The sequence below is a fragment of the Equus quagga genome, chromosome 9 (genome assembly GCF_021613505.1).
Source record: "Equus quagga isolate Etosha38 chromosome 9, UCLA_HA_Equagga_1.0, whole genome shotgun sequence".
Taxonomy (NCBI): Eukaryota; Metazoa; Chordata; class Mammalia; order Perissodactyla; family Equidae; genus Equus; species Equus quagga.
The window spans coordinates 84,936,359-84,955,418 of record NC_060275.1 but is presented as its reverse complement, the minus strand read 5'-3'; the positions used below and the strand labels follow the sequence as shown (position 1 = coordinate 84,955,418).

The 19,060-nt window shown below is 38.6% G+C and overlaps 1 protein-coding gene across 1 annotated transcript in view; it reads right to left on the bottom strand.

Moving 5' to 3' along the window:
* The window catches only part of HCN1 (hyperpolarization activated cyclic nucleotide gated potassium channel 1), a 368,640-nt gene extending 351,112 nt beyond the window's left edge, over nt 1–17,528 (bottom strand). The window contains exon 1 of the mRNA XM_046672402.1: nt 17,122–17,528. Within this exon, the coding sequence (XP_046528358.1) occupies nt 17,122–17,528 (407 nt within the window). The remainder of the gene's footprint in view (nt 1–17,121) is intronic.
* Nucleotides 17,529–19,060: the final 1,532 nt, after the last annotated feature.

Genomic DNA, 19,060 nt, shown 5'->3' with positions numbered 1-19,060 from the left:
GTTGAGATAATATAAATAAAGACACTTACAACAGTGCCTGGCACATAGTTAGAACTTAGCAGGTAATACTGCATTTTGACCATCTTTTGTAGAATAAATCACTGATGTCGCTTTTCCCCTACGTGACCAGTTAAAACATTCCAACAGTAATTCTTTTCCCCACTGAATTAGTTTAAAAATAACTGTAAAAGATAATGCTTAAAATTTTGATTTATTGTGGACATTTAAGTCAACACAGTAGCATATTTTTAAAAGAAAACAATAGACAGTATTTCTTGGCATACAGATTGCATATTTTGTGAACTTAATTCTAATTCAGATAAAGAAGAACCACCTTGTGTCTAGTTACTGATTATGAAAAGAATTTGAGACTGGGTGTTCAGCTTATTTAAATACTTGATAAGAGAAATAAATGTATAAACCCATAAAAATACATATTTTAAAAATCACAGTGAGTGAAGCTATGTTTCTAGGAAGAAATTTTATTTTCAAACATCACAGGCTTCTAAGCATTACCTTATATGGCTGTATTTCCTAGTCATCAAATGTTTACAGCAATGTGCTTGTAGTATCCGTGGTACTGATTTAAGAACACATTTTGGTCGTTACTATCTCTTGCTGTTTGCCTGCAATGAGCTCTCACATAATTAGGGCTGAATACACTGCACTTTTAAAATTAAACCAAGCCTCTGGGAAAGAATCATGGAAATAGATGGTTAAAGGACACCCAGGCAATTAACAAGCGTGATAAAGTTAAAAATTGAAGATAGGAAAGTAGGTTAAGAGCTTTTCTTTCTCTTTCCAACATGATTTGTTGATACAGAAGGAATACACTTAGCTTTATTTTATACAGGAAAAAGAGACTGAGGCAGCCAGCATTTCAGTCAATAAATAAATGCCTTTGCTATTTTCCAATGGATTCTTCTCTCTTTAAGCACACAATTCTGAAATAATTCTCCAATCGATTGACTTTTAAAATAAGCTTGAAAATACTTTATGCTTTCTGAAATCACACAGTGTAACAATGGACTAATAAAGATCTAAATGTTAAAATGCTGAGATAATTTTACTCCTGTAGAGCAATTGCTTTTTTACAAAAAAATACATGCAAAAGTATTCATTATTTGTGATGGTTTACACAAAAAAATCTGAAAAATAAATAGTAGAAATATTCTAAAATTTCATCATGATTTTCTCTAGTGGTGTGTCATTTTGTACAATTTCCCTATTGGCATTATTTCCCACCATTAAAGTTACACCCTATGTGCCTGTCTACTGTCTTAGACAAAAGAAACACTGACAGACTGTAACTTGGTTTCACTCTCTTTTGCACCTAAAGCACCTAATAGTCCCTGAAAATATACTCTACCCTTGGTAAATATTTACACAATGAGTGAATTCATGTGTATAGCACCATGTCTTTTAGATATACCAGTATTATTTCTTTATTTGTACTTACATAGTAACGTTTAACGGGATAGCAAAAAGAAAGTGAAAGGGAATCTAATACTTATTGAATATTGGCTACGTGTCAGGCACCTTTCATGTATTGTTTTATTATCACAACACTCTTAAGGGGACAGATATTATTTTCTCAGATTTTACAGATTAGCTTCAAAGAAGTTGAACATCTCCTCAAATCAAGTTAAAAGATTTAAGGTTCTGGCTTTTCTGACGTTATGTCTAGGTCATTTTCCCACCATAAAGTGGCATCTGGTTGCTTTACCTTAGCATTATTAGGCTTTTGTTGCAAATAGAAATCAGATCTGAGAGTAAAACAGAGAGATAAATAATAATATTATACTTCTTTTTCATTATAGTCTGATCTTTCTTGTTGAAAATTAAGACCTCTTCCCTTTGTTCCCCCTACTTTTTTATCATGAAATAAAACAGATACACAAAACAGTGATTTATTATAAGTCAAACACCCTTGAAATCATCACCCCGGACAAGAAATAGAACTTTGTCACCTACCCAAAAAGCCCATCATTGTGCACGGTCCCAGTAACCCATCCCCCCACCCCCCCTCAAAATAACAACTCTGCTGACTTTCAGTGTTGCTTCCTTGAATTTCTCAACAGCTTCATCACAATCATGTGTCCCTAGATTGTATAGTTTGGTCTGCCCCAAACCTCCACTTTCATTTTCTACTGAGTGTCTCTTAATCTACGAATTCCCCTCCATCTCATTCTTTTCTTTACTATTTATCTGTTAAAGGCCTGGGTGGCAGGCCCATCAGTTCTCCAAGACTGGATTTCACTGATTACATGCTCAAGGTGCGAGTTCAGCATGCTCCTCTGCCCTCTGTATTTCCTGCAGTTTGGCACCTGGACCCAGGGGCCTGATTAGACTTAGATTCCACTCCCTTGGCAAAACTATAGGTTCTGTCATCAAGAAGACACAAGGTCTGGTTTTGCCCTTTTTTTTATTATTAGTGGTCACTGATGCTCAACATTTAGATGCATTAATTGAATGGGGGTGTAACATCATGATTTTCTAATTATATCATTATCTTTTCATGTATTAGCTTTAATAATTTTATAAGGACACTCTTTTCCTCCTCTACTATTTGGTTACATGTTGGTTCAGGTAATATAGGAAAAATAGGATGAATGCTTGATTCTATTTACCCAGGTTTCAAGATTTTGAGTTAGGTCCCTGTGAGTTTCAGTAGATAAATATTTTTTATATCATTACGGACTCAAATTTAAATATCTGATGAGTTTGAATTATTGAGATTCAAATCCTTTTTGAAGCCTATCTTGGCTTCTTCAAGTTGGCTCCTGATTCTTTCTTCTATCACCCTGATAGTCTTTGACAACTCCCTTACTATCTGGTATGTTGAGGCCCTTAACATATATTTCCTGCCCCAGACCTGGCATCAGCCATTGCATCTCTCCTCTTCAAATTACTGCAGACCTCTTGCTATCGGATTGTACTAATCCCATCTCAGTTTCAGCTGCTCTTCCAGCAAATATCTGTTGCTTCTGTAGAAGGTCGACCTATTCTCAGGTCTACCAGATGAATTTGCTTCCCATTACTTCCTTCCTTTGTCCTTTGTGGAGGTTGCAAAAACACAAGTCTTGCAGTTGTTGCTGGTTTGTCCCAACCTACTTTTAATTTCATGAGGATAGTTCTGCTGTAAAAGCTGGCCATGATGTTTCGAGTTTTGCTACTTGCCCATCTGTTTTTATATGCAGAAACTAAGCTACCAGTATCTTCTCACACTCATGTCCCCTTTCCTTTTGAAAATTATGTCGACTTCTATTTTCTTGCATCAAGATCTATACCCTTTCCATTAACTTTATACAAGGACCAATTTAATATTGCTCACTCAGAAAGTTTGGGGTTCTAATATTTTTTTTTTACTTTGGTGAACACAGTAAAAGAACCTACTTGCCGCAGAATTAAAATTCAGAATTAATCCTCTTTCAAAATACTAACTCAGAATTTACTAGTTATAGCTATAAAGATAGTGCTAATTTCCCATCCTTATATAATAGGGCTTGAAATGAAATGTGCACTGCTACCAAGTAGCACAATGCAGCAAAGCAAAGAAAAATAAATAAAAGGATGATATATATCAGAAAGTAATGTCATTCTTTCCTAATGTCATTGCCCAAAGAGATATATTTTTAACTTTGTTTTGATGAAGATCACATAGATTCCAAAGGCAATGACATTTAAATAGCTTCTCTAGGTCTGTGAAACAAAAGCCTTCCTCAAGATATCCACTATATTCCCAAATTGTTTTTAAAAAAACTACATAAAAGCAAGCATTATAGGAAATAGAGTTAATACAATTTTGTATGTATCTTATTTTAAATGGCTTCAAATCTTATTTCTAAATACATGTTTCTGTGTATTAGATTAGGCTTTCCATACTAAATTAAGATATTCACTTTTTTGTAGGAAATATAGGGAAAAAGATCATCTGGTTGTTGAAAATTGTGTATAAAAACCAAGACTGAGAATAATGTTGCTAAAATTTCTTAATTCATTCATATATATTGAGTGACTACTTTGTGCCATGCATGCATCCAGCCCCAGGAACAGAGTGGTTAAAACAATTTAAAAAACCCTCACTCTAAGTGCAGCCTAAATTATAGATGAGGGGAGATAATAATCAAATTAGATAAACAATATATTTAGTATAATAAATTGTGATAAGTTCAATGAAGAAAAGGCAGGTCAGGGATGTGGGGAATAACTGATAACCAAGGGTACAGAATGGAGTTGAAATCTTACTCAGGCTCTATTTGTTTATAATTTTCTACTATTCAGAAAAAAATTATAGGGATCATCCTTGAATCCATGTATTTATGAACATGCCATATTTTTTCTGTAAGATAGTTTCCTAGCCTATACATTTTCAAGAACTTTTCATATAGAGTCAAAATGACCTTTAGGAAGCTCACAACAATTTATAGTCTTTGTAGTCATTGGTTGGAAAGCTCTCCTCCATAGTGATATTATTAAATAATTCATTTAACATTTTTCTAGGACCTCTGATTTCAGTTCTTTTTACCATTTACAAATTTAAACCTATTTGGATTTAATTTGATTCCAAACTGATTAGAATGGATTTTACTCAATTATTTTAGTTGATTAATACTTTTTATTGTATAACTCTTTTTTACATTGATTTGAAATTTTCAAATTTTTCAAATTTCAAATTTGCATATATAGTTTATATTTTTGGTTTTTGTAGTGAGTGGGTTTTTTTCTATTATATGTCCTTAATCATAGTTGTTGATACGTAGGAAAGTTCCTGATATATTTTAATAAATTTATCATATAATCAGCCATATTATTGAACATTGAAGTTAATTCTACCACTTATCAGTTGGTTCCATCAGCAACTTAAGGCAGGTAAACATCACCTGCAAAAAATTAATTTGGCCTCCTCTCATCCCAAATATATTTCTAGCTAACATTTTATGCCGTATTGCACTGAGTGACCCATCCACAATAAATCTTCTCTATTCAATCCCTTCTACCCAGGTAACTAGCCTCAAACTAAACTACCTGGATGAAAGGGAATTTTCCCTCTCAAGGCAAGTCTGTCTAGCCACAGCTCTAATTCTTAAATGGCTGGTCCAAGCAAAACTGTTTTCCTGTATCTCCCATACATTGTTTCTTGTATCATGTTTCTGTGTAAAAATATTACATAGTTCAGGAAGTCTTAACTTCCAAAAATAAATGTGCTTGAAGGGAACCACAAACCTCTTGAAATCACAGACAAAATTTTGTGAATATAGGCACTTTTCCAAGGCAGAGGGTTCACAGCTTTCATTTTCTTCTTAAAGTATTCTGAGCCTGAAAGCCTAAGAGTCACTAACATAAATGGATAGCCGTGAATAATTAGTATAATCAATAATTGCGGCCTGTAGAATTCTGGGGTTATTTATATTGTTCAATACAAATACAGCCATAACTAGGTGCTTTTAGCATATATTTTTGCTATTTTCTATATTAAAAAAAATTCAGACAATGTATCTGTCTCTAATCTTCATCCTAATTCACTTACATGATTATTCAAGACAAATACCAAATTTGTTGCTCAGAAGAAAGAATCTTTTTCAAAATAATTATTCAAATAATGAATGACTCTTCCACAGAAGAAATAAGGAATACTCTTTCTCCCTATAAGCACTATTCATATAACTTTCAATATTCATTATATCAGCCTCTGCTCATATCTCTCAAACAACGAAGATTGCATAATTTTTAATTTTAATAAAGTATATTCCCTTTTAAAAAAATAACAAGGCTAGCACATTCTGCAAGGGTAAGTGACATCTGCTCCAAAATAATGTAAAAAAGATTTTAAAAATCATTCTTTCAAATTTGCAATAGTTCTTAAATAAGATTTCTAAACAACCATTTTTCATAGTCTATTTAAATCTGACAATAAAAATGAAAGAATTTAGCAAGTTATGAATCATCTTATTTGGCTCACATATAACATTTAAATGACTTGAAATAAGATCCCAAATGGCTTCACTATGCCATTTTCCGGTGAAAATAAAGATGAACAGGAAGGAGTATATGCAATTCAACGCCATTAGTATCTTCCCTAAAAGCTTTTTCTAAATGTTCAATACTATAGCATTCTATACTTAGAAGGTAATACTGTTATATCTGGAAAAGTGCAGATAGAAGATATATTAGAAGTTTTCCAATGCTAATTGCCTCATGAGTGAACCTATTTCCCACAGCACACACAAAATCTGCCATCGCACATCAGGGCTTCTGCACCCCAGACGTCCACTGAAGATAAAAAGAAAACAGAACAGCATTTCGCTTTCATGGCCCTGCCTTCACAGACACATTTGCTTAAGGAGTTCGGAAGATGGTCAGGTGCGTATATAGAGAGTATTTTCTTTTCTCAAATAGTTCATACTCCCTAAATCGGCTTCAATTCTGCTTTCATAATAATAGGTAATAGTACATAGCATTAAGTGCAGAGCATCATTTCTAAACACTAGTTGTCTAGACACTATATACTTATAATAGAAATGTAAAATACATGTCTTCCCAACAGCCTAGTAAGATACATAAATTATTTTCATTTTATAATGGAGGAAACAGGTCCAGAGACTATGGGGGTGGAGCTGGGATTCTAACCCCAACAGCCTGGCTCTAGAGTCTGTGTTCTTAACAAAACTAAATGTTACCTCAAAACATACCCATAGTCTTTATTAAAAGTAAAATAGTATTGGGGGCTGGCCCTGTGGCCGAGTGGTTACGTTCTCGTGCTCCCCTGCAGGCGGCCCAGTGTTTCCTTGGTTCCAATCCTGGGTGCGGACATGGCACTGCTCATCAAGCCACGCTGAGGTGGCATCCCACATGCCACAACTAGAAGGACCCACAACGAAGAATATACAACTATGTACCAGGGGGCATTGGGGAGAAAAAAGGAAAAAATAAAATCTTTAAAAAAAAAAAGTAAAATAGTATTAAAGGATTGTAAGACGAACATGTAAGCCTTGCCCCATTCCCTTCACTCCACACACCCACTTCCCTAATTCAAACACTCTGTCTCTTTTGACATTTATTTCATATTTCAAAAATAAACTGATACATCAACTCTAGACCCTGCTAATTTCCAGTTACAGCAGATGAGCATGTAGCTTTCTTACAACACCCAACTCTCACTTACCTTTCCCTTGCCCTCCCAGAACAATTAGATAATATTTGCTGAAATTAGTGGTTTGTTTACATTATTATGACCACATAACTGTTACTCACTGCTGAGCCAAGCAACAAGCATTGTGATTTTTTCCCCCTTTTTTATACACCTTCAAATCATTCTGGAGCCAATAAAGATCTTTGGTTTATTTACTTGTATTCAATGTACCCTACAGATATTTATACTATCGTCATAGATATCTTGTTCCAAAGACTCATGGAACACCTGTTAACATTCCTCTTCAAATGCTGATATTCATCCATTTCTTTCCTCCCTTGAAGGCCTTTCTCCAGAGCCCTCTGCTTTCCTGCCCCTTTCTAGACTGGTTTCCTTCAAGGGCAGCTACTCAGGAGTAACTAATTCCTGGGCTCCTGGAACTTTCTTTTAAGGTTCTTCTATGTTAAATCCCATATCCTGTCTTCTTTTTTTTTTTTAAAGATTGGTACCTGAGCTAACATCTGTTGCCAATCTTCCTTTTTTTTCTTCTTCTTCTCCCCAAAGCCCCCCAGTACATAGTTGTATATTCTAGTTGTAGGTCCTTCAGGTTGTGCTACGTAGGACACCGCCTCAGCATGGCCTGATGAGTGGTGCCATGTTCACACCCAGGATCCAAACTGACGAAACCCTGGGCAACCAAAGCAGAGTGCATGAACTTAATCACTTGGACAGCGGCCCGGCCCCTGTATTCTACGTTTTCACATTTATTTGGTGTAATTCTTTGTTTTGCTGGAACACATCATCCAGTAACTTTCTAAAAAAGAATACATAGGTGGTTAATATTATAATTCTTGAGTTCTGAATGTCTTTATTTAATCTTCATATTATGGCATAGTATACAATTCTTTTAGAAATCACTTTCTCTCAGAATTTTGTAGACTTTGTTACATTGTCACTTAGAGTATTTTTCCCACTTCTTGATATGTAACTTTCTCTTTAGAAAATTTTAGTCGTTTTTTTGGCTCAGTGGTGTTCTGAAGCTTCCGTGTGATGATCCCTGGCAGGTTCTTTTTCCGTCATGGTGCCAAGCACGACTTCTCAGAGAAGTCAGTTGACTCCCTGCTATCTGGAAAATTTTGTTTAAAATGTCTCTGTTAATTCAAAATGTCCATTTTCACACTTTGTTCTCATTCTAGAACTCCTTTTATATAGATTTTGACCTTATGAATTATCCTTTATTTTACTTAAATTTTCTATTCTCTCTTTTCTTTTTGCTCTAATTCTGAGAGGTTTCCTAAACTTTATGAGCCAACTTTTACATCCAAGCACTCTTTTTTATTCTCTGGGTACTCTTTTCATAGCATATTGTTCTTATTAAATAGATAAAATATCTCCCTGAAGATATCATTATAGAGTATTTTTTAATAATGTTGTAATTTCCCCTTATCCCAAATGCCTCTCTGTTCTCTAGACTTTATTTTGCTGTTTGATTTAGTCTTTCTCTTTTATGATGGAGACATTTCTAGAAAGTCTTGTAATCTTTTACTTTCAGATCATATTAGATGATGTAATACCAAATTATAATTACAGTCTCTATGTACATATGTGAGGCTTTTTGCAAGGTCATTAGATAATAAGTAAGAATTTTTACTGGAAGACCTTGAAATGTCTCCCATTGGAGGTATTTTTCTCCAGTTTCCTGCCTGGGGAGAATTGACCTGCCTCCAAGCATTCCTGTGTTAGAATCGAGAGAGTTCTCTATTCACTGAGGAGACCCTTATTTAATCCTCCTGGTTTCAGCCTGGCTTTGCTGGAAACTATTTCTTAACTGGAAATAGTTTCATGTTCTAAACACTTCTGGGGTTCGCCACCAAAGGAGTGTGGAAGTAGAATGATTTCTCCATTAGCTTTCTATTTTCCAAAATATTTTTGAGATCTCTTGTCCTCTGCTTTCTCCTCTTTCTTCTATTTGCCTGTGTGTCTGTGTGTCTTTTCATATAATTTTGGCATGGTTTCAAGAGGGAGGAAGAATAAATGATCAGGTTTAATCCGTAATGTTTCCCTGCAGGTTTGGAGAATTATTTATACTGGTAGCCTTGTTTCTTTTTAGATAAAAGAGCTGGAGTGACAGAATTAAGATTCAGAAGAGCTGAATCCCTGGCCCAGTTCTTACTACCTATCTATGTCACTGCGTTCATGCTGTTTAACCTCCCTGCAGTTTCATTTAGTCATCTGTATATTGGGCAGGGAAAGCTAAGAGTTGGAACACGTCCTTGCAGGTAGCAGCGGGCAGGCGATGTCAAGTATTGCTGTGGGGAAAGAAAGAGCTTGCTTTGTCTGGATGTATTAATTCTAAGATTAAATGTGCACATGCCCTGGTTGGAGACTAATTCTTTGTACACTCATTCAGTAATATTTGTTAAAAGTCTGTTATGTTGACCCAGCAATTTCCCTTATAACAGAAATGAAAATATATCTCCACCCAAAAACTTGTACAAAAATGTTCATATCAGCAGTTTTCATGATGGCCAAAAGGAAGAAACAATTCAGATGTCCTTCAACTGATGAATGGATAAATATATCTGGTATAGCCACACAATGGAAAGGATATTCAGGAAAAAGGGAAGAAAGTACGATACAGGCGACATCATGGATGAAACTTGAAAACATTATGCTAAGAAACAGAAGCTAACAGTAAAAAATTACATAGTGTATGATTCCATTGATATGAAATGTCCAGAACAAAAAAACTCTATAGGACAGAAAGTAGATTAGCAGCTGTTTAGAGCTGTGAGCGGAAGAGGGAAAAGGGAAGACAGACACGAGTGCTAATGGGTATGGGATTCCTTCTTGGGGTGATAAAATTTTCTAAAATCAATTATGGTAATGGTTGCACAACTCTGTGAATATACTAGAAAACATTCAATCATACACTTTAAATGAGTGAATGTATGGTATGTGAATTATATCTCAAAAAGCTATTAAAAAATAAAGCTGGGAGACTGGCCCAGCGGCGCAGTGGTTAAGTTCGTGTGCTGCGCTTCAGCAGCCCAGGGTTTGGATCCCGGGTGAAGACCTAGCACCGCTAGTCAAGCCACGCTGTGGCGGCATCACGCATACAAAATGCAAGAAGATTGGCACAGATGTTAGCTTAGTGACAATCTTCCTCAAGCAAAAAGAGGAAGATTGGAAGCAAATGTTAGCTCAGGGACAATCTTCTTCACAAATAAATAAATAAATAAAGCAGGGGCCATTCCCGTAGCATAGTGGTTAAGTTCAGCACACTCTTCTTCAGCAGCCTGGGTTCTGGGTTTGGGTCCTGGGCATGGATCTACACCACTTGTCAACCAGGTTGTGGCAGTGACCCAGATACAATAGAGAGGAAGACTGGCACAGATGTTAGCTCATGGTTAATCTTCCTCAAGCAAAAAAAAAGGAAGATGGCAACAGATGTTAGCACCAGGAGAATCTTCCTCGGCAAAAGAAAGAAAAATAAAATACAATAAAAAATAAAGCATCTGAGAAAGCTTAGCAGGAAAAAGTCTATTATGTGCATCTTTATGGCACTAGGAACATAAAATTGAATAATATTGGTGAGATTGTGGAGCTTAAATTGTAGTAGAGGGACATATATAAAATATAATTATAAATTCTGATGAAACAAGAAACCCAGATAGAAAATAAAATGGAAGGGGGAGGCATTGAGGGTGATCACAATATTAAACTGAAATCGAAAGGACAAGACACTAGCTATCATGCAGAATGATGAAAAGTGAAAAGAGAATTCAGGCAGTAGGGTTAAATATCACATCAAAATCTCTGTAGCAGGAGAGAACACAGCTTGTTCTAGGAGCTGAAAATTTGGCCAGGTAGCTGGAAAATAGGGAGGGAGGAAGGGAGTGGTATGTCATGAGTTGCAAAGACAGGTTGAAATTGCGCAAAGCCTTGTAGCTCATGGAAGGTTTGTCAAATGTATGCTAAGAGTAATGGGAAGCCTCTAAAGGGTTTTAAGCAGCATGATATCATTATTAGATTTGCTCTTTAAGATCACTTTTGCCACTACATGATGGATAGAATGGAGGACAGTGTTGACTTTCTGTCCTAAAACTGCCTGTGCATGTCTACACAGGAATATCAACATCAGCAAAACTACATCACTGATCATTTTAAGAAGTGTCTCAACTGGCGGCACTGTTAATTGATAAAATCAATATGTATAGATTCTCTAAAATGTTCATAGCCAGTAATTCCATTCCCTGAACTCCGCCTAGAATATAATGGAGAGAAATGAACAAAGATGTTTATTGCAGCACTATTTATAACACTGAAATCCTGGAAACAAACCTGAATGTATAAAATTCGTAAACAGTTGCTAACTCTGTATGTGTAATTAGTTTTACTTCTTTCGAATTCTAGCTAATGTCTTGAAAATAAAAACAGGCCTATGTAAATGAGATTGTCAAATTGTAAATCCAGGGCATGCATAATTTTGCTACTTTGCTTAAACTGAGTGGTCAGTTATTAGGTGAAACAGTTGAAAAATACTATGGAGAAAACAACAAACTTGAAAAGAGTCATGAAATAAATGCTCAAGTCAAAAATGATCAATGTCGATATGTATATTTATATGCACATAATCGTATACAGACGTCCCTTGAATAGTTTCTGTCACACATGCACAACACACACACACACACACACACACACACTGAATTAAGAGGCTGAAAGGTTTATTTTGCAAAACAGCAAACTCCAGGATGCACCAGGGAATGTCACCATTTTTCTCTGATCTTTTTTTCTTGAAAAACAATTCTAAGTGGTACATCAAGATGCCTTCACAAAGAAAATTATTTTTAGAAGGCAAGTAAAAATAGTCTTTTTTCCTACTGCATGTAGATTTTTTTTTCATTACCACTACCTCTGCTCTTCAAACATATGGTGTCATCCTAACTCATAGTTTGCTACTTCTTTACACAAAATGACAAAATGAAAATTTGACTCAGATCGTGAAAATGTTCAGTACTTCTCATACAGTGCTAATAGTCTGCCGTAATTTGTATTATATTTAATAGAAATTTTATTTGAAAGTCCTCATCCTAAGCCCAACTTTTGTCTCCAAGTAATGATGCGAATTATCTGCTAAACACAAGAACTACACTCAGAATGGCAAAATTCTCACATCAAAATCACATCAGATATATTTTGCTTGCGTCATACTCACTTTGGGACATAGGTTTGTTGATTGGAATAAGGCAGAATTACAAATACTATTTAAATTGTTTTCTGGTGTTGGTGTTGTTTCCATTTGTGGTTTCTGATCAAGTGGAGAAAGGTTCATTAGTTTTTGTTAAATGAGCCTATGATAACAATAACAAGAAATATATCGTTCCAATGCATTTAAAATTCTTTCAGTATTATTCAACACACAAGTTCATAAATACAAGTCCACATAATTAAATATGAATTGGTAAAATTGAATCTGCCCAATGACTCTCAATTTATACTAAGTCACCAAAAGTAGGTTTAAAGGGAAAGTTATTCAGAAAAAAAAACGGAAAACATCTTGTAATATTTTAACAGTATCATATGACTGTAATATGTATTAAATGCAATAAAATAGTGAAATATCTAATAAAATTTAAAGTTTTACAACTTACTCGTATACTAAGATAAGTAACTGAATACATTCATGTCTCCAAATCTTTCAAATAATTTCACTTTAATTGGGCCTAACAGTTGGTAGAGCTGCTAAGAAAAACTTAATTGAATTTATAAGATTTAAAAAGGTTCACCTATCAGAGAAAAAAAGAAATTCTTATGGCTAATTTTGGTTGTCTTGATAGGGAAAGCAGATAAAAGGATCATTGCTGGGAAAATGCAGAATGCATTCAGCAGAAAGATAACATAACAGTAGACTAATTAGTCTTTAAACCCCAGAAGGTTGAATTGTTTTCTTGTGAGAAGCTCCTGGAAACCAACGGTCTCTGACTAACCATGTAATATGAGTGAAGCCTCCCTCCACTAAGGAACACATGAGTGACCTCCGACATCAGGACAGCTGTGGATGCAACACCAGGCAGAGATGGAAGCCACAAATAGCAATATCTTCAAGAAAGGACTCCTGTTTCTGGAGTCCTTGTGTACTTATGACAACAAGCTTTACACATAGTTATTCACCCTAACTGATGAAAAGAAGCAGAAGAAATAACAAGTCAAGATATAAAATCTCCTCCTTTACCAGAGGCAAGATGTTGGCTGGCAATACATATGGAATAGGAGCAATATCTTTAAAGGGGCCTTTTTGTAAGCACGAACCAGCAAAATAATGTCAGCATCCCTGAAATGGCAAATAGTCTGGTGATAAATTCTTCCAAGGTAATCACTTGCATAATAAAAACCATCCACAAAGTACTCTAATATTCTTTCAATCCATTTAAATGATTATATCATAACTATGGATTGGCAGTGAAAGCACAATGTTTGGCTAGTGTCACTTTTTTAGTCAATGAATAAAAAGTAAAATTTTAGCTAATAAATATATAATAACTGTTAATAATCTCAAAAGAAATCATATTTAACCTCCAAATTAAATATGTGTGTGTGTGTGTGTGTTTGTGGTTCATGTGAAACTCAATCAGACTGACAACGTGTCCTCACTATATAAAGATCAGTGTAATTTTTTCTTAAGTAATTATCTATGTTTTCCCTAGTTTGGGAGATTGTATACCATGGTATTAAAAAAAAATAAGATATTTTGCTAAATTCTCTAGCTTCCACCCAGTTATTTCTAACAGTATTGATAGTATTTGACTCTTCTTTAGTGCCTGAAGGTTTCTAGCATCATCCTCTCCTGAGAAACAAGGGAAATACAGCGCCTCTGCCCTACTTACACCAGAGCTAGGAGAAAAGTACCTGCCAGACACAGCAATAGCACGCTTGGGCCCCGGTGGGAAAGAAAGGCACCTAGCTAGCAATCTGGGAGTCTCAGTGGGAGCACAGCCGTGCCGCCAGAAGGAAGCGGAAAGGAATCCGTCTTAGAAACCATCCAGAGAAGGGATACTAGACCATTAGCCACAGTCTTCAAGTCCTGACATGCCTTGAAGCAGTGGGCTCATGCTACACTCAACAGTGTGGGGCTGACCAAAGGGTAGACTGAGGAAACTTCCACGGCCGTGCAAGGACTTACGCAAGTGTCAAGGAAAAAATTATCTGGGTATCGTCATCTCCAATCTCTCCTCCCTTCTCCAAGGAAATTTATTCTTAAGTGTCACTTTCTCAGTCACTAAATCATTACTGAGCATAAGTTTGGCATTGTAGGAATCACAGCAAAGCATCTCCCTTCGAGTGTCTTCTTCAGAAAAGGGCCTTGAGGCGAACAGATCCCGACCATAACATTTCTACTTTGTTGAAGATACTCACACATTGCTTTTCCTTCATAAAAAATAGTCAGAATTTGGTCTTTCTTATTTTTGCTTTTTTCATTACATTTTCTTGACATGTTATAGGTTTTAAGAAATTTATACTGGTATCGAGATCGTATAAAAACATTAATGAAATAATAATAAGATCTAAATGTCTTCCATATGTAAATGAGTATTTATAGGATGACTAGTTTGTTGTTTTAGAAAAACAGTGTATACTGTTAATTATGAGTTTTAAAATCTCTTTTTCTCAGGTATCTTCCAGTTAAAAAGTTACATCATAGTAATTCTTTAATTTATGTCTGCCATTTTCTTTTTCCAATTATGCAGGGGAAAATCAAACATTCCAAACTACTCCACATTGGAATTTGTTCAGAGTGTTAGCTCACTTTTTAATCATCTCCCATTTCTTTGAAATGCATGAAAAAATTGAACCATTATCTGATTTCAATTTCTTGCTTTGTTTAGTAACAACTTCTTGTTTTTAAAGAGATATTTTGTCTCGGGAAAACATGGAGAATCTCGAATTTCATGAATTTCATTCATTCAAAAGTTTTGGCCCACTATTCCAATTCCTGAAAGGTGGCTGCATGCTTTTATTTGGTAAGTAGTGAAAGTTTAATTATTTGAAATATGCCACCATTTTGAAAAGTGTAGTCTCTTTTCACATTGCTGAAGAAAGAAAAGTATCATGTCTAATCATTTAATTGAGTGTGAAATTAAATAAACCAAAGTTATCACTTTATTTTCATGTGAATATTGAACCAGACATATTTCTGGAAAGACCACACTTACTTTTCTTATTAAGACTGAAGCCTGTTTCCATGCAAAGTTTTTTAATAAACAAATCGTAATATGGGTTGCAACATATTTCCATTGAGGACTGAGGGAGAGTATTCTACATTTGATTTCAACCTTTAAAATGCTAATGAACATGTTGATTTTATACACCTTAGAACTAGGAGATTTACAAGTTTGCTTCTATAAGGATCTTCCTAGAGGAGGAAACACGTTTGATTATTTAATAGATCCTTTTATTATGAACACTCTTTCAGTCAAACTCTTAATATTCTATGGGCGATAAATGTCATTAGGTTTTGTAAGTCCTCCTTTGAACTTTGCTGTGTTTTTGCAAATAAGACCTTAAAATTATACGCTTTCTAAAATCCATTCACTCTATGCGTAAATTATAGAGGCTATTGATTTCTGAGACAATTTATGTATCTCAGAGAAGGAGAAGGCAGTCCCTTCAAAGCTTTGCGTGGCGGAACTATGGGTTTTCCAAAGCTAATGTCATTCAGAACTGTGGACAGCTCCCGTGAAGGCGTGGAGTCGAAGGCAATTTTCCTGAGTTTCTAAACACAAAGTAAAGCTGCTTTTTATTGCTATATTTGTTTGCTGTTTAGTAGACGCCTATTAAAACTGCTTAGTTTGCATACATACTCCTTTCGCTGATTCTTTTTTTCTTTTTCGAACGAGTTCAGTTAAATAAATAAATAAATACTGCTCTGAGTTACTAGTTATTTTTTCATTTTAAATGGAAAGCCTAACACTCAGGAGCTAATATAACGTGACTGCCGAGTGTGCGCAGCCTAATAAGAGGATCTACTTCACGACCTTCACTTGATAATCTCTAAACATGCTTATAACCGAATGAATACTTGGCGACAAATAAGATCAGGAGACGTCTTAATTTTAATTCTCCGAGGCAGAGTTTCCCTGACAGCTGACAGCTCTCCTGCCCTTGTTCCCGACCTGGGAAACGGGAGAGAGATTTCTGAAATAGACTTGTAGTCAAGGTCAAGAAAGGGTGTCTCTCTGTCTCAGGAAGGGGGCTCTGGAAACGCCCCCTGCCTCTGTTTCAGGAACTCGAGGCTTCCTGTCACGCTCCTGCCCAGCCCCGGCAGCGCCGGCTCCACGGAAATCTCAAGTCTGGGACTATCTAAGCGCAAATTCTCCTTCCTCAGCCCGCCAGCCACTATTGTGAAGAAATGCACTGAGGATACTCAGTGCCTATAAAGAGACGAAAAACAGATTCACACTCCCCAGGGGCCAGAGAGGCTGGAACAGCTAGGACCTGTGAGTCACTGTCTCCGCTTGCCCCATCCTCTCTTTCACCCCAAGAAGGTCTTTTTCCCCTTTGGGAAGGACCCACTTCTTGGGGGAGCAGGGCAAGGAAAGGTGTCACCCCCAAGACGACTTTCTGGCCGCTTCCTTACACTCTCATCTCCGAAGTAAAAGTTTCCCTGGCACAACTTCACATCCTCCCATGCGGAGGTCACCGTGGCCTTCTTCCCCAATCTGTCCCCAAAGTTCACGAGGCAAAGGAGGAGAGCCTCCCTAGGGTTCCTGGGCAACAGGAACTCATCACTCAATCCCCTTCCTCGGTGGAAACTAGTTGAAGAAGAGTCAAGCTCCATCAGCCAGAGTAGCAGCCGCCGCCGGCACCACCCCCCGCCCGCCGGCACCCCCTCCCTCGAGTCCCCGGGCGCCCCCTCCCAGGAGCGGGGAAGCGCGGGCGAGGGCGCGCCCGGGAGGGAGGGTGGGGCGGCGGCGGGGAGTCCTCACCTGAAATCGCTGTAAGGGTGGATAATCCAGAAGCCTGCAGTTTTAACCCTTTCCTGCTCCTTCTCCACCGCCTTCTGGCTCCCGAACATGCGGAGGGAGAATTTGTTGACCCCAGGCTGCAGCATGGAGGTGAACTGCCTCTGCATGAAGCCGTACTGCCGCCGGGGCCCCTCGGCATCCTCGCAGCCCCCGGCCGGCTCCTCGCCGCCGCCGCCGCCGCCGTCCACCTTGAAGCACACGGAGTTGCCGTGCTCCTTGGCGCCGGCCCCGCCGCCCCCCGGCGGAGTGCCCAGGCGCTTCTCGGCCGCTGCCGGCCCCGCGCCCGTCGCGGGCGCCTTGGCGGGGAAGACGCTGTTGCCATCGTCCCGGCTGTTGGACGAGGAGTTGGGCTTGCCGCCTCCTTCCATGCCCGGAGAACGCGGCCGGCGACGGCGCGGGCTCCAGACTCGCCGGCTGCCCGGCGCCGGGGGCACGAAGCGGAGCGGGCAGGGGCCTGAGCCGGCTGCCGGCGAGCCCGGCTGCCCGTCGCGGCGGCGGCGGCGGCGGCGGCGGCTGCTGCTTCCCGCCCGCGCCGCTGCTCGCTGCGCGCCTCGCTCCCGCCGCCGCCGCTGCCCTCGGCGGCTGCGCTCCCGGCTCCGGCGCGGCTGGTGCTGAGGCTGAGGCTGCCCCAGCGAGGCGAGGCTCCGCTCAGCCCTCGCGCGCCAGCGCCTCCCCTCGGCTGCCCTCTGCTGGCCGGAAAGGGTCTCTGCCCGCCCGCACACCGCACGCTCTTCCCTTCACTCTCGCTCCACTTCTAGGCAGCGCGACATTGAACTCAGGAGCCCTGGGAGACATTGATTTGAACATGTTGTGAGAGACTCGGTGTATATTTGCACGAAAGAGAGAGAGAGAGAGAGTGAGCTAGCGGATGTAAGTTCGTCCAAAAGAAGCAGACATCCTTAAACTCGTTGAGACATTGTCACGTTGTCTGAACGCCTGTTTGAATGATGTTACAGATGGGAATAAGGAAAGAGGCTGCCTGCGCATGCAGAAAATTCACGTGTAAAGCTAGATGTACACAAGAAAGATTTGACAATGGGTAATAAATTGCATGAGAAGAAGGAAAGTTCTGTGTATGTCTGTGTGTGTGTATGTCTGTGTGTGTGTGTATGCTGAAAGGAAAGGGACAGAGTGAAAGCAGCTAGATCTGAGTAACTAGAAGTCTTCAGCTGCTTGGGACTTTTCAGATGAAGCTCTACACCTAGGGACAGACAACTGACCTCATTACGCTTATCCTTGTTTATTCTCTCGGAGCTCCTTAAGCAGGGGATGGGATTTCTTTCTTACCAAGGCCACTCACATCAACACACATGTAAGCAGGTCTTCCGGTTGCCAATACTGAGAGAAAAATGCTTTAGGGAGACCTCACCAGAGCTGACCTATCTTTTCAGATAAGTTATGTAATCAATAAAACACACTAAGAGGCATGCTTATTGGTGAGTGTTCACCTACATCTCACCAGGAAGCAAAAATGTCCTGGACACTAGGCAGAATGTAATACCATCAGATGGGGGAAGGCATTCTCAAGTGAAACTGACAGCATGCTACTGATGCTGAGGGAAGCATTCTGAGATGCCTCTTATTCCCTCCATGTCTCCTAAACCCACCGGATTAGCTAAAGGAAGCAAGATGTGCTGCCAAACACACCAGTCACTGAGCAGGGCAGCCCGGGACTCTAAAGAGCTTCAAGACTCCCAAATGTCCCGAAACATGTGTTCCAGATATAAGCATTGCCTTCCTTCCTGCAGTCTCTTTAAAGGAAATCTGGCCCTGCCAAGAGTCCCTGATCTCATGGGTTCCTGTCAGCTACAGACACATTTTGGGTGGAGAGGGGCGGGCAGAGAGGAAATCTATGACAAGCTGGCAACTCATGGCCCAGCATGAAAAAAGTGAGTAGGGC